General features: G+C 41.6%; 1 protein-coding gene across 1 annotated transcript; it reads right to left on the bottom strand.

Annotated features, from left to right (window-relative positions):
* Nucleotides 1-751: 751 nt before the first annotated feature.
* Nucleotides 752-13,701, bottom strand: AKAP4 (A-kinase anchoring protein 4). The gene is given in 6 exon segments (XM_073798945.1): nucleotides 752-1,048; nucleotides 1,840-3,975; nucleotides 10,213-10,314; nucleotides 10,875-10,925; nucleotides 12,001-12,099; nucleotides 13,584-13,701. Coding segments are annotated over 5 exon segments (2,544 nt in total). The 5' UTR covers nucleotides 13,584-13,701; the 3' UTR covers nucleotides 752-892.
* Nucleotides 13,702-15,204: the final 1,503 nt, after the last annotated feature.

Below are 15,204 nucleotides of genomic sequence, written 5' to 3'. Positions count from 1 at the left end.
AGGGCTGAAACCACTGTCTTGATCTGATTTGTAATGAATTATAGCATTGTGATAGACTTCTGAGAAGCATAGAGCAAATCTAGGAATTTAGTGCTAGTCTCAAAGGAGACATTGGGATTCACATAAGGTGGCTGTGAAGAATTTACCATTCTGTAGCTTTGTTCTCTGCAAATTTTTCTCTCAGACTGCTGGAAAACAAGGAAATCTCATCAGTTGGAGGAAATGACTTATAAGGAAGCTTTATTATGTGTGGGGGAGGATCAGATCCCATTGTAGTTCTGGATAGTGTTTAACCATGTGCAGTGAACACTGGGAGTGTATGTGTGTCCGTGGGTAATATACTTTCTTCAGTTTGTTTTTCATCTAAGCTAGCCCATCTACAAACTCTTAAAAGTGATCAAGAAAGCTGCATCCTTGGGATTAGAAGGGGGATTATCAAGTTAACTGTGAAATTCTGGGAGAAACAGGGAGACCACAGGTGGCAAAACTCTAAATAGCTTGTGAACTGAGATTTGGATAAACCGGATGACTTAGGAACTTGGACATGGGTTATATCCCTGTGTCTTGGGTGCTTAGAAAATAACCCAGGGTGAGATCCGGACACAAGTCCAACACTGTATCACCAGTCCTTGAAATTGGACGCATTCCCCTCCCTTGCCTCGGATATATCTGACCAAGAAAACAATGACACAATTTAAAAAAAGTTTTTTTTATTCAAGTTCTTGCCCAGTTTGTTGGACACCCTGTATTTGCACAGTCCAACTGCTCAGATGTATTGGAAAATACAGTCGTGCAGCGTGCAGTTCACTGGTCTGATGGTAGAGGGTGCTCCAGCTGGGATAGAATGCTGCTGGGGGTGGGGAGTAAACGGAGAGGAGAAAGAATTGTTGGCTCACAGGTTAGTGAGCAGCCAGTCTAGCAGTTGTTTTCTAGCCATGTTTCCCACGGCTTCATCCAGTGGTTGTTCCTTGGTGAACTTCATGACCTCTTGAAGAAGATCTCCTACCCTGTACCCCTTCTCTGCTGCTTTAGCTGAAACTTCAGGAAGCTGTGGAGAGAGCAGATACCTTGAGTCACATGATGCTTTTGGAGCCAGGGCCCCGACGGAGAAAGTCTACTATACCCCACCCACCTTCCTGCCTATGATTCTAGGATTAAAGGCTGCCACAGGTCCAGGACTGGAGGCTGCTGACATGGCTTTCCTTTTTTCTGGACCCTCCTCTAATGGCATAGATTAAAATGCCAAAGGTCCTTTCTTTTTGAGCTTCAAAAAACAAACTCTGGAATCAATTGTGTTCACTAATACTTTTCATCAGGTACTGGGATCCTTCAGTTAATCTGTACTGATTTCTAGGTCAAGGTTAGGGGTTGCCATTCCCCTGCCTCCCTAAAAAAAAGTACATGAGATTGGAAATAGGGAGGATAATTTGGTTCAGTATTTTATTTCTCTGGAATCCATCTAATGTAGGAAACACAGCTGTGGGGTGTGTGTGTGTGTGTGTGTGTGTGTGTGTGTGCATGCACACGTGTGCAAAACATAAGACTTAAAAATTGCTCCCTGATGTTTTACCAAATAGTTTGTTGAAAGGATCACTGACAAAATGAGCTAATCTCACTCTCCTCCTCTTGGAAGTACACAGGACTTGAGTTGTCCAGAGCCCCATGTAACTAATGGTTCATCACTTTTGTGTCTTTATGAGGTGAGAGTAATTCATGAGTCACATGATAAAGAACAGACTCAAAAAAATGGACTGCTTCTTGGGCTCTAAGTACAATACCGCCTCCCTGCCCCTACCCATTCTAACCCTCTTTCTTCTTGTTCCTTGTTGCATTGCTTACCTTCTTCAGTTGTCCAGCATCATCTCCCATGAAGTAGAGCATGGGTATGTTAAATTGTGAGGCTGCAATCCACTGCAGGACAGCCTGGAGCTGCTTTTGCAAGCTACTTGTTGAGCACTGATTATTGACAATGACTTCAGTTCCAGGAGAGTCTTGATAGTTCTGTGACATCGCAGCATCATGACTACATCTGGGGCCACCGGCCTGGTAGTTGGGGTTGTTGGCCAAGGCTGCTTATTCTTCCAACTCAACAAGGGCTGCCCCATTGTTGCTATACTTAGCCATGATAAGGCACAGCTTCATCACAGATTCTACCAGTTGATCTATAAATTGTCGGCTCACTTGCTTCATCCCACTGATAAAGTCAAGTTCTTGATTGTCCTGGCATTTTTCTTCCCCTTTGTCAGGCCTCTTGGACATGGAGGCTCCTTTGTCTGTCCTGGGCTCAGAACGTTTGTTCTCACCTTCACATAGATCTCCACAGTTGAAGGAGCTCTCACTAAGCAGTTTTTGAATCAGTGACAGAACGATGTTTGACATATCCAGCCTCTGGGAGTCCAGGTGTTCATTCTCCTTTTGAGAGGTGGATGATCCAGGTGCTCCACGAGATTCTAGATGTTTCATTGAAAGTGCCTTGACACTTTGGCTACGTCTGCACTTTTTGTATTGGGCACTCTGAGTCATATAGCTGGTGGTAGAACAAGGACAGTCTTTAAATGCATCTTTGCCCTTGGCCTGCTGGGTCAGATAGTATTGGATCAGCCTAAGGGCAGAGACAATCAAGTCCTTTGCCAGTGAATCCATGGAAAGGCTGATCTTCTCTCTCTTTTCCTCCTTATTGGTCCATGCTTTGCCAGCCATCTTGCCTTGACTGCCTTGATTTTGGTTCCACATTGTCAGGCTCTCCTTGAGGGTATGTTCACTGCCTTTCTCAGCACTGGTCAATGACTTGCACTTCTCTGGTTTCATTTTGCCTTTGCCCTTCCCCTTCATCTCGGCCTTCATGGCTGAGAATTCGAGACTTTGGTTCTTGCATTTGGGATCATGGCACCCAGCCTTCAAGGATGCATATGACAAACTCTGAGACTTAGTTTCCTTTTTTTCCCCAAGAAGAGCACAGACAAGACGCTTCAGCATGGCCTCCATGATATCAGCAGTGTTTTGTTTCCCATGGTTGAACAGATTCCTCCTGACAGTTGAGAAAAAGTCTGAGTTGGCCATCAGGACCCCAGTGATATTACGTAGGTTCTTCACGCAGGAGTCAATCAAATCGGACACAATTTCCTTGGTGTGTTTTAACAGCACCCTCCTCACGACCACACAAGCTGGAATTGGCTTCCCAGAGCTATGAACTTTCAAGTTCTGCATGACAGAGAACATTGTGTCAGATGCCACTTGATTTGCATAAACCATGAACATTTTGCTGATCGAATCTGCAAATTCTTTGTTGTCTCTTTGGCACATGTATTTGTCTCCACCTTTGCTCTTGTTGGATAATTCACTATACAGAAAGGTTTTTCGGCCACCTTCCCTACACTCCTCCCCAGTGCCCTGCCTTTCTGCAGAGGTCACTTCCACAGCATCATGGGCCATTTCAGAAGTGATCTTGCTCACAGCACTACGAGGGCTGTTTTTCCCTTTGTCCCCACTGGGTGGATAGATTGAATGATGAAGACATTTGCTTCCACCTTCCAACTTCTCCTTGATTTTCTTACGGGCCATCTGGATCACCAGAGGAGATAGTCGGCTGACATAGAAGGAAGGGTCATCCGTAGAACATTCTCCATCAGGGGAGATAACTGTCCTCTGATTGCTAGGAGATTTGGCTGGTGGGGTGAAAGGACTCTGGTTATTGTTGGTGTTTTTGGCCGCTGTCATTTCCAGATGTTGGCCTTGAGGTCCTTTGGCCACGTAATCCATTTTCAGTTGATTGGCATAGCCTCTGTAGCAGTTCCCAGTGGGCAGTTTGTGATATTTGCCCTCTGTGTCTCCTACTTGACGTCTACAGCTAGAGGATGAGGGGCTAAGTGCCTGTTGGAAACACAAGGCATATTTCTGAAGATCACTGAGTAGACAATAGAGGACACTTATAGGATTAGAAGGAGCTTGTTTGAAAAGGCACACTGACCTCTCCATCTAAAAAAAGAAGACCTATCCATAAGGCTTTGGCTAGGCTACTTCTTTCCCCTATTGTATTTAGAAGATATATCTTCCAAGTTGCACAGATTAGGGATTTGGCCTTTAGTATTTGCATGGGCGCATAACACACAATTATATCCATTAATACACGTTCAAGCACAAGTGACAGCAACAAAAGCTCAGAGTAGATACATTTGTACACTTAACTATACACAAGTGTTATCAATATGTTTGTCAATTTCATCTGAGTATGTGTGCTTATTTCAATACATGTCAAAAATATGTCAGTGTCTGTCGTGTGTGTATATACACATCAATATATCAATTCATGAGTGGGAACATGTGTCAGTTTGTACTGTTAGTGTGTGAAAATGTGCCTGTGTGTGCATATGTGTATGTCAATGCACAGTGTGTGATGTCACCGTGTGTAAGCATGTGTCATAATGTGCTGACATCATACCCATTGTATATGTCAACTGTAGAGGCCAGCATGTGCATGTTAGTATGTATATTTTGTACATATATGTGAATGTAAAAATATGTGTGTGTATATCAGTGTGTCTCTGAATATGAAAATAAGCAAGTGTCAAGTTGAGAGAGCTGCATATGTGTTTATGATATAAATCCAATAGCATGTATCATGCAGCGATAAATGTATTTATATATGTTGAAACATACATTCAGGTATTAGCATACATACTCATCAATATATTAATATATAATTAATGTATAATATATTAATAAATATGTATGTTAAAAATGAGTATGTATAAATAGGTGATTGTATAATGACTGTGTATATCGATATATTAGGTATCAGTTTATGTTATATTTATATAATATGTCAATGATTGATGTATGTCAGCGTTGCATACACACTGGCATTTGAGTGTGTCTGTGAGTACATGAGTGGGGATGTCACTGCATTTGTGTCAATATGTGTATCAGTGTACACAAGCATGTGCGTTAGTTAATGTGTCACTTTGTTAAAGTTTGTATGTGTGTGTATCAACATGAGGTATATTTATAAGTGAGTATGCCTGTACCTGAGTCTGCATGGTCTGTTTTGATCAAGGCTTGTGTGTATCAATGTGAGTGTGTGTTTATGCATAGTGTGCTTGGATGTATATATAAATGTTTATGTGTATCACATGTGGGCACATTAGTGTGTCTGACTCTGTATAACTGTATATCTTTGCATATGTGTGTAAGTCATTGTTATGACTAGATCACTATACATAAGTTTGTTATTTCAATGCTTGTGTGTGTTTGTCAGTGTCACATGTAGCCAGGCATGTGTTTGGCCTGGCTACAAATTATTATAAATTATTTTATAAATTATTTTTTGTTAACGTATATACATGTATATATCTATGTGTATGTCACTTTGTGTAAACGTATATGTGTATATCTATACTTGTGACTGTGTATGCCCATGTTTGGATATGTGTATACATATTGTGTACACATCTACTCAGCACTAAGTACCATTGCCCTCTTTGCTCCATTCATTGCTTCATCACCATGAATTCCTAGAAACGTGAAGTCATAATAAGGTCCACTTTTTGCAAAAGGGCTTCAGTTGCAATAAAGTAGACCTGCATTGTGTGTAGTAAGTATGGGCTCCTCTTTTAAAAACAAACACCAGAGATTGGTTCAAGATGGCAGAGTAGAAGGACATGCTCTCAATCTCTCTTGCAAGAACACCAGAATCACAACTAACTGCTGAACAATCATCAACAGGAAGACACTGGAACTCACCAAAAAAGATACCCCACATCCAAAGACAAAGGAGAAGCCACAATGAGATGGTAGGAGGGGCACAATCACGATAAAATCAAATCCCATAACTGCTGAGTGGGTGACACACAAACTGGAGAACACTTATACCACAGAAGTCCACCCACTGGAGTGAAGGTTCTGAGCCCCACATCAGGCTTCCCAACCTGGGGGTCCAGCAAAAGGAAGAGGAATTCCTAGAGAATCAGACTTTGAAGGCTAACGGGATTTGACAGCAGGACTTTGATAGGACTGGGGGAAACAGAGACTCCACTCTTGGAGGCCACACACAAAGTAGTGTGCGCATGGGAAGGAGCAGTGACCCCATGGGAGACTGAACCAGACCTACCTGCTAGTGTTGGAGGGTCTCCTGCAGAGGCGGGGGATGGCTCTGGCTCACTGTGAGGACAAGGACACTGGCAGCAAAAGTTCTGGGAAGTACTCCTTGGCGAGAGTGCTCCCAGAGTCCGCCATTAGCCCCATCAAAGAGCCTGGGTAGGCTCCAGTGTTGGGTTACCTCAGGCCAAACAACCAACAGGGAGGGAACCCAGCCCCACCCATCAGCATTCAAGCAGATTAGAGTTTTACTGAGCTCTGCCCACCAGAGCAACAGTCAGCTCTACCCACCACCAGTCCCTCCCATCAAGCCCCTTAGATAGCCTCATCCACCAGAGGGCAGACAAGAAGCAAGAAGAACTACAATCCTGCAGCCTGTGGAACAAAAACCACATTCACAGAAAGAGAGACAAGATGAAAAGGCAGAGGGCTATGTACCAGATGGAGGAACAAGATAAAACCCCAGAAAAACAACTAAATGAAGTGCAGATAGGCAACCTTCCAGAAAAAGAATTCAGAATAATGATAGTGAAGGTGATCCAGGACCTTGGAAAAAGAATGGAGGCAAAGATCGAGAAGATGCAACAAATGTCTAACAAACCTAGAAGAATTAAAGAACAAACAAACAGAGGTGAACAATACAATAAGTGAAATGAAAAATACACTAGAGGGAATCAATAGCAGAATAACTGAAGCAAAAGAATGGACAAGTGACCTGGAAGACAGAATGGTGGAATTCACTGCTGAGGAACAGAATAAAGAAAAAAGAGTGAAAAGAAATGAAGACAGCCTAAGAGACCTCTGGGACAACATTAAACGCAACAACATTCACATTATAGGGGTCCCAGAAGGAAGAGAGAGAGAGAAAGGACACGAGAAAATATTTGAAGAGATTATAGTCGAAAACTTCCCTAACATGGGAAAGGAAATAGCCACCCAAGTCCAGGAAGCACAGAGAGTCCCATACAGGATAAACCCAAGGAGAAACATACCAAGACACATAGTAATCAAATTAGCAAAAATTAAAGACAAAGAAAAATTGTTGAAAGCAGCAAGGGAAAAACGACAACATACAAGGGAACTCCCAGAAGGTTAACAGCTGATTTCTCAGCAGAAACTCCACAAGCCAGAAGGGAGTGGCATGATATACTTAAAGTGATGAAAGGGAAGAACCTACAAGCAAGATTACTCTACCCGGCAACGATCTCATTCAGATCCGATGGAGAAATCAAAAGCTTTACAGACAAGCAAAAGCTAAGAGAATTCAGCACCACCAAACCAGCTCTACAACAAATGCTAAAGGAACGTCTCTAAGTGGGAAACACAAGAGAAGAAAAGGACCTACAAAAACAAACCCAAAACAATTAAGAAAATGGTCGGAGGAACATACATATCGATAATTACCTTAAACGTGAATGGATTAAATGCTCCAACCAAAAGACACAGGCTTGCTGAATGGATACAAAAACAAAACCCATATATATGCTGTCTAAAAGAAACCCACCTCAGACCTAGGGAGACAAAAGACCTGTATGCAGAAAACTATAAGACACTGATGAAATAAATTAAAGATGATGCCAACAGATGGAGAGATATACCATGTTCCTGGATTGGAAGAATCAATATTGTGAACATGACTATACTACGCAAAGCAATCTACAGATTCAATGCAATTCCTGTCAAATTACCAATGGCATTTTTTACAGAACTAGAACAAAAAATCTTAAAATTTGTATGGAGACACAAAAGACCCCAAATAGCCAAAGCAGTCTTGAGGGAAAAAAAGCAGATCTGCAGGAATCAGACTCCCTGGCTTCAGACTATACTACAAAGCTACAGTAATCAAGGCAACATGGTACTGGCACAAAAACAGAAATATAGATCAATGGAACAAGATAGAAAGCCCAGAGATAAACCCACGCACCTATGGTCAACTAATTTATGACAAAGGAGGCAAGGATATACAATGGAGAAAAGACAGTCTCTTCAGTAAGTGGTGCTGGGAAAACTGGACAGCTACACTAGTAAAGAATGAAATTAGAACACTCCCTAACACAATACATAGAAATAAACTAAAAATGGATTACAGACCTAAATGTAAGACTGGACACTATAAAACTCTTAAAGGAAAACATAGGAAGAACACTCTTTGACATAAATCAGAGCAAGATCATTTTTGATCCTCCTCCTAGAGTAATGGAAATAAAAACAAAAATAAACAAAAGAGACCTAATGAAACTTCAAAGCTTTTGCACAGCAAAGGAAGCCATAAACAAGATGAAAAGACAACCCTCAGAATGGGAGAAAATATTTGCAAATGAATCAACGGACAAAGGATTAATCTCCAAAGTATATAAACAGCTCATGCAGCTCAATGTTTAAAAAACAAACAACCCAATCAAAAAATGGGCAGAAGACCTGAATAGATATTTCTCCAAAGAAGACATACATATGGCCAAGAAGCACATGAAAAGTTGCTCAACATCACTAATTATTAGAGAAATGCAAATCAAAACTACAATGAGGTATCACCTCAGACCAGTTAGAATGGGCATCATCAGAAAATCTACAAAGGATAAATGCTGGAGAGGGTGTGGAGAAAAGGGAACCCTCTTGCACTGTTGGTGGGAATATAAATTGATACAGCCACTATGGAGAACAGTATGGAGGTTCCTTAAAAAACTAAAAATAGAATTACCATATGACCCAGCAATCCCACTACTGGGCATATACCCAGAGAAAACCATAATTCAAAAAGACACATGCACTCCAAAGTTCACTGCAGCACTATTTACAATAGCCAGGTCATGGAAGCAACCTAAATGCCCATCGACAGACGAATGGATAAAGAAGATGTGGTACATATATACAGTGGAATATTACTCAGCCATAAAAAGGAACAAAATTGGATCATTTGTAGAGACGTGGATGGGTCTAGAGACTGTAATACAGAGTGAAGTAAGTCAGAAAGAGAAAAACAAATATCGTGTATTAAAGCATATATGTGGAACCTAGAAAAATGGTACAGATGAACCGGTTTGCAGGGCAGAAAGTGAGACACAGATGTAGAGAACAAACATATGGACACCAACGGGGGAAAGTGGCAGGGGATGGGGGTGTTGGTGTGATGAATTAGGAGATTGGAATTGACCTGTATACGCTGATGTGTATAAAATGGATGACTAATAAGAGCCTGCTGTATAAAAAAATAAATAAAATAAAATAAATTTCAAAAAAACAATAACAAAAAACCCCCCAAAAACCCCAAACACCAGGTATATCCTTTTATTAAGACCCCAAAATGGAGTTGGCCACCCCCAACTGAACCCAAGACTCTTTGGAGAATATTTTGTAACTGGTTTTCCCTTCCTCAGGGGCTACTCTCATCACTCCAAAGGCATCTGGGGTCAAAAATGATGTTTCTGGTTATAACATGAGCCTAGGAACACAACAAGAAATATTTGACTCCTTTGCACTGAAGCCAAATATCCTGTTCCAATATCAGCTACTCTAGGCTCCTAGGACAGTGAGAGTGACTTGTCATGTGCTCTAATGCCTACCCCAAACCAGCCTGCCAGGTGTAATTTGGGATATTTACACAAAAAACAAAAGGATTCCATATCTGACAGTGGTGTGCAAGTGTAATTGCGTTGAACTTTATGCTACCCAACAGCCTGGGTAATCGCTTAGACAACAAGGTAGGGCAACTACAGTTTTTGGTTGTTGTGGACTCGCTCTTCTTCATATCCTCTTTCTTCATTGTTGGACACTGGGCAATGTGGGGCACACAAGTCCATTACAAGCCAGCAAAGATCATTGCAAAGGATCTTGCTTATAAGCCCATATCTTTGTTAAGATAAGCGTAGCGAGATTTTTTGCTGTAGGTACCTGAAATTAGGAGAGGGCATTCTGAGCCTCTGTGATAGTGTCATTGTGAGTTACCTGAGCATTTAACTTACTGTGACTGTGAGCTTAGGCCTGTGTTCTCTAGAATATCATAATATTTGTATTTTGGGCCTGTTTGACAATAGTTCTCTTACTATCTCTGAACCAGAGTCCTCAGATTCAGCACTGGGCTCTGGGAATGAGAAAGGGTAGACTCAGAGGCTAAGTCTATACCTTAGACGAGTCTTGCTTCTCAGTATCCTTGATCACAATAATTTCTTCTTCTTCCAGATTCTCCAGGTTTAAGTCACCTTCTGAATTGGAACCAGCAGCATCCTATGGAATTAAAGGGCAAGATTCTTGTGAAAAGTTGCTTTTTGAGACTTCTCCAAGCTGACCCGCTAGGCTACTACTTCAAAGCATGAATGTCATTTCTCCTATTATCCCCTTTCTTTCTGAAGGAAAGGTAGGCTTGTAAGGCTAGCTAGTCTTTGAAGAATGAGATAAAGCTCCCTCTACAAATTACTACTCCCTCCCACCCCACTGAAGGTATTCACAAAGCCATCAGTCTCAGGAACCATATTCCATTAAACATCAACCTTTTGGACAGGGTTTCCCCCCCCGGCCCTGCTTTTCTGACATGCTATCTTCCATGCTTTCATTCTTTTAGTCCTACCAGCGACTTAAGTGGCTTATAAAATGAGATTTGGTATCAAGAATGACAGTAAATTCCAAACCAGGGATCATGGGCTCATGAGAATGATGGCTTCCCACCTGAGTCCCCGTCACCTTTCCACCCTCTGCCACAACCTTTCCCTTTCCTCATGCTGAAACTGTTAACCCTTCTCAGCATCCTCCCACCCATTCCAACTCTGAGGGAAGCAGAGAGTACCCACCTTAAAATCTTTATCTTCCATGTTCAGGGTGGACACATCAACAAAGTATATCTGCATCAAATTAAGATGAATTTAGAAAAATTCTAGAGAAAAGGCCTTAATTTCTCTGGGAGATGATAGTAGCACCTACCTTATCGGGTTCTTGTGAAGATTGATTGAGATAGTGCGTGTAAAGCTTTTAGTAGAGCACCTAGACATAGTTAAGTACTTAATGAACAATAGACAAATGATTTTTATTAGGCAGACAGAATCTTTTTTAAATTTTTGAATTTTATTTTATTTATTTTTTTATACAGCAGGTTCTTATTAGTCATCAATTTTATACACATCAGTGTATACATGTCAATCCCTATCGCCCAATTCAGCACACCACCATCCCCACCCCCCCGCGGCTTTTCCCCCTTGGTGTCCATACGTTTGTTCTCTACATCTGTGTCTCAACTTCTAGGCAGACAGAATCTTAATGTTACTATATTTCCTAAATGAGAATACCTACGTGTGAGAGAAAGAGGCCCAAAATACAATATCCACATTTATTGAGAAAACTGAGAAGAGAGATGGCTTGCCCTACTGACACAGACTCAAAAGTGGAACTCCTATTAGAACTCGATTCCCCTGGCTCCCAGTTTGGAGCACTTTCTACTACACTAATGTTGCCAAGATGTGGTGTTTTTACTATTGATGACATAGAAGATTTTAAGTGGTACATGGATAAACATTTCTGTGTTTAATAGGTGCTTTTTATTGTTATTCATTAGGAAAAATACATATTTTGCCCTCCTGAAGGAGTCCAGCTTTAGGGTAACTTACTGGTAGCTAGGCGACATTATTATGACTTCAGAGGTGTGAGATAATAGAGGCTGGTAACTAGGCAACCACCACCCCTGGCTCCCCTCAGGCTCCCCCACAAGCCTCCCCTCCTTAGCTCCTTCACATCACTCCTCATCTTGCCCCTCCCTTGAATTGTCCCTGTGTGATGTATGAGCACATTGGTCCCCCACAGACCTTACTGAGCTTGATTCCTTGGAGAAGTCACAGTACCACTATCCATTAGTCTATCCTGGGCTCCAGGATATCTATACCCAAATGCCAAGCCTTTCTTTGTAGGAGTCATTTTGTATATTACCACTTTCTGGTCCTGATCTTGCTGTCCTGTTGGGCTGTAGAGATCTACCTTGCACATGCCCCTGTGGCTGTGTAACCAGTCAATATTATTATCAGACATCTGGAAAGAGAAAGAAAATAAATCTGAAAGTCTTATATATGACTTTTAGAAACTGAATCAGTTTGAATAAGAATCCCTGAAGGGGTTTCTGAAACCCATCTCTGTTTCATATAGGTTTAGGCTAGGAACTGGTGGGGTAAGCCATGGGGGAAGGACACTCTGAAATGTTTGAACCTGATGATCAAGATCATTATCTTTTACCTCAATCCATAGTCTTCTTTAATTTAGATTCCCCAAACCAGGTATTTGGAACCATGGGAGTATCATATTGACTTGGGAAAATGCCAGTCAGGAAAAATGACAGGCTGGGAAGTAAATTTAAAAGGAGGTCTAGAGACTGTGGGGTTAAATTTAGTGATTTACTTCTCCCCAACCTCATTAACTAAATCTCATCTGTATCCTCTTTTCTTTATCCACTCTTGGGTATCTTCAAAGAGTCAAGCTCACCTCATCCCCTTTAACTGAATTTTAGCTAAACCTAGTCTAAACCGAGTCTTCCTCATTACATTAAAGAAAGTGAAATTACCTACCACATAGGGCCACTAGAAAAGACTAAGGTCAATACCAGTAAAGTGAATAATTCTTTTTATTAAAACAATATATAGAAAAAGTTTCTGAATACTGGGAACACTCAGTCTGATAGCCATAAATATAACTAAGAGACAAATGTCTGCGGGAAGACCAGACCCTGATCCCATAGGACAAAGTTTATTTGAAAGAGAGAATAATCTCTGCCAACTTCCTTCAACCCCGCTGCCACCCCCCACCCCAGCCTGGAACTAAAAGTAAAAAGGAAATGGCAGAAGCCACTGACTGATTTTCCCTATATAAGACACATTTGGGAAGATACAGTTAGGAGCTCAGTAGAATTGTTTTGGTATCTGGGGTTGAATTTGATTTATCTTTAAAATTTAACAAGAGAAACCTTTTGGGCCAAGTATTAGAGGGCAGTTAAATTCCTTTCCCTTCACTTCCTTCAAAAATTAGACCCCTTTAACCTCTAGCTTCCTCCCTCCCTCCCCCTTCTTTCCGCCTTCTCTCCCTCAGCCCTTCCTTCCCTCTCTCTCCCTCCCTCCCTCCCTCCATTCTCCCTCCTTCCCTCTCTCTTCCTCCCTTCCTCTCTCCCTCCCTCCCTCTGCCTCTCTCACTCTCAACATTTTAGTAACAACTATCCTCTGATGGCTAGCCTTTCACAGGATACTACTACATTTTGACACTTTACCATTCCCCCTACCCCCCTCCATCTCATCTCCCCAGATCTTCTTGGACTCTCCCTTCAAAAATCTCTAGAAATCCCTGAAAAAGTTTTAGGAAGAGGTTTTCCACATCCTCAGAAGAGGGAGTTTCTTTTTTTCAAGAGCTAGAGATCACTAGCCTAGAGAAAAAGAGGGGGAGGCATAGAGGTTCCTCATGTGATTTGGATATAGCCTCAGTCTAAATCCTAAAAAAAAAACTGTAAAAAATAAAATTTACGAACTTATTACCTTGATAATGAAGTTATTTTAGACTTTGGCTGAAAATGTGCTACCTAGAAGGGAGATGTGCCCCTTGAGATGGAAGTGGGAAATGCCAAGTTCTTGGGCACCTGCTGCTGGCTGCCACCCCATCAGCTGTTGGATGAGACTGAAGGAGCCAGGCTCTCCTCGCTGCTTCTGACCCTGGCACATGATAACAGGATTTGTTGGGTCATAATGCCTGAAACTGTAGCAACCTTAGCAAAGGGGGGGGGGGGCAGGCTGGCAAACTCAGTAGCCCTTCTCATCAAAAGCACATCAGGTTGTCTGCTGTACATTTTTTCTGTTCTGTCTAGAAGGGTACACGTATTTCGTTTACATTTTGTCCAGCTCACAACTCCTTAAGACCTCCCTTCTCATTACTCTTCAGGCTAGACTTCCAGAACAATCTAGTCATATTAGTTACCAGTGGAGGTCTGTATTTTTCTTATACAGAATGACCACCAGCCTCTGTGAATAAAACAGTATTAAGTTTCACATCTTAGCTTATTTCTCTTTGGGTTTCCCTCTAGATATTTAGAGTTATGTGGCAAGAGATCTTTGGATTTATGTAGAAACAGAGAAATGTTAAAGTCCTTTCTGGGTATCCTGAATAAAAATATGAAAGTAGAAAGTTTGAGGCTGCCTTAGCAGCTTCTGTAGTTTCACCTCATCATCAAGACACCCCCTTGGCTAGTCAAAAAGAAGTCGGAAGATGCCCCTACCTTTGTAGTATCAGAGTAGGCTATTTCGTAGGAACTTGGAATGATTTTTTCTTGTAAATTTGGATGCTGTGATGACCCTTCCAGTCTGACTCAAGTTGTTGCTACTTTCCTCAACCCTCCAAGCTACCCTAAAGCCTTGACTGCCAGTTGGTACCAGAACTTCTACTTCATGATATCATTCTTTCTGTAGAGACCAGTGACAGCACAAACACAGGGGCTCTATCCTTAGGATTCTGGGTGTCTAAGTGGTCCAGCAAGCTTTAACCTTTATCATGAGACATAATTAGCCCTCCCAAAAGCCAATCCACTTAGGTCAGGGTCAGCCTTTCACAGACTCCTCAAATCATGAAAAGACCTGAGCCCCACTTATTCTTTTACATTATGGTCAGTGCTAGATGGCTGGTTACAGTATTCCTTAAAGCGTTATCCATTACACTTTGAGATGCCTTCAGTTTAGCCCCAGTTTGGAAATATTAGCCCATAACCAAATGCTCTCATTGTGCCCAAGTCTCATCTTGTTTTCTCCTTGTCCTTTCTTCAACTGCCTTCACGTTAACCTCGTGTGAATAACTGTATCTGAATTAAAAATCAGTTGAGATTACCACCAAAATCATAGAGTTTCATATCCTTGGTTCTACTTCCATTTCTTCTTTTATCTGTTACCCTAAAATTACATGTCTTAACCCTCCTGTACAATTTTGACCTTGTCAATTCATGGCGTCAGAGACAAACAGAGCTGGACCTTTGTTAAAGGTGGCAAGACCTATTTTATTCAGGCTATTGAAGCCCTTACTTCAGATGAACAGAACTCAACTCCACTGAAACAAAAGGCTTTTTAAATGCTGGGGAATGCTAAAGGAAAAGTGCTGAGGGAAATTTTTGGGGTG

This window comes from Tursiops truncatus, chromosome X (assembly GCF_011762595.2).
Source record: "Tursiops truncatus isolate mTurTru1 chromosome X, mTurTru1.mat.Y, whole genome shotgun sequence".
Lineage (NCBI taxonomy): Eukaryota > Metazoa > Chordata > Mammalia > Artiodactyla > Delphinidae > Tursiops > Tursiops truncatus.
Note: the sequence above shows the minus strand (reverse complement) of the source record. Positions and strands in the feature narration are given on the sequence as shown.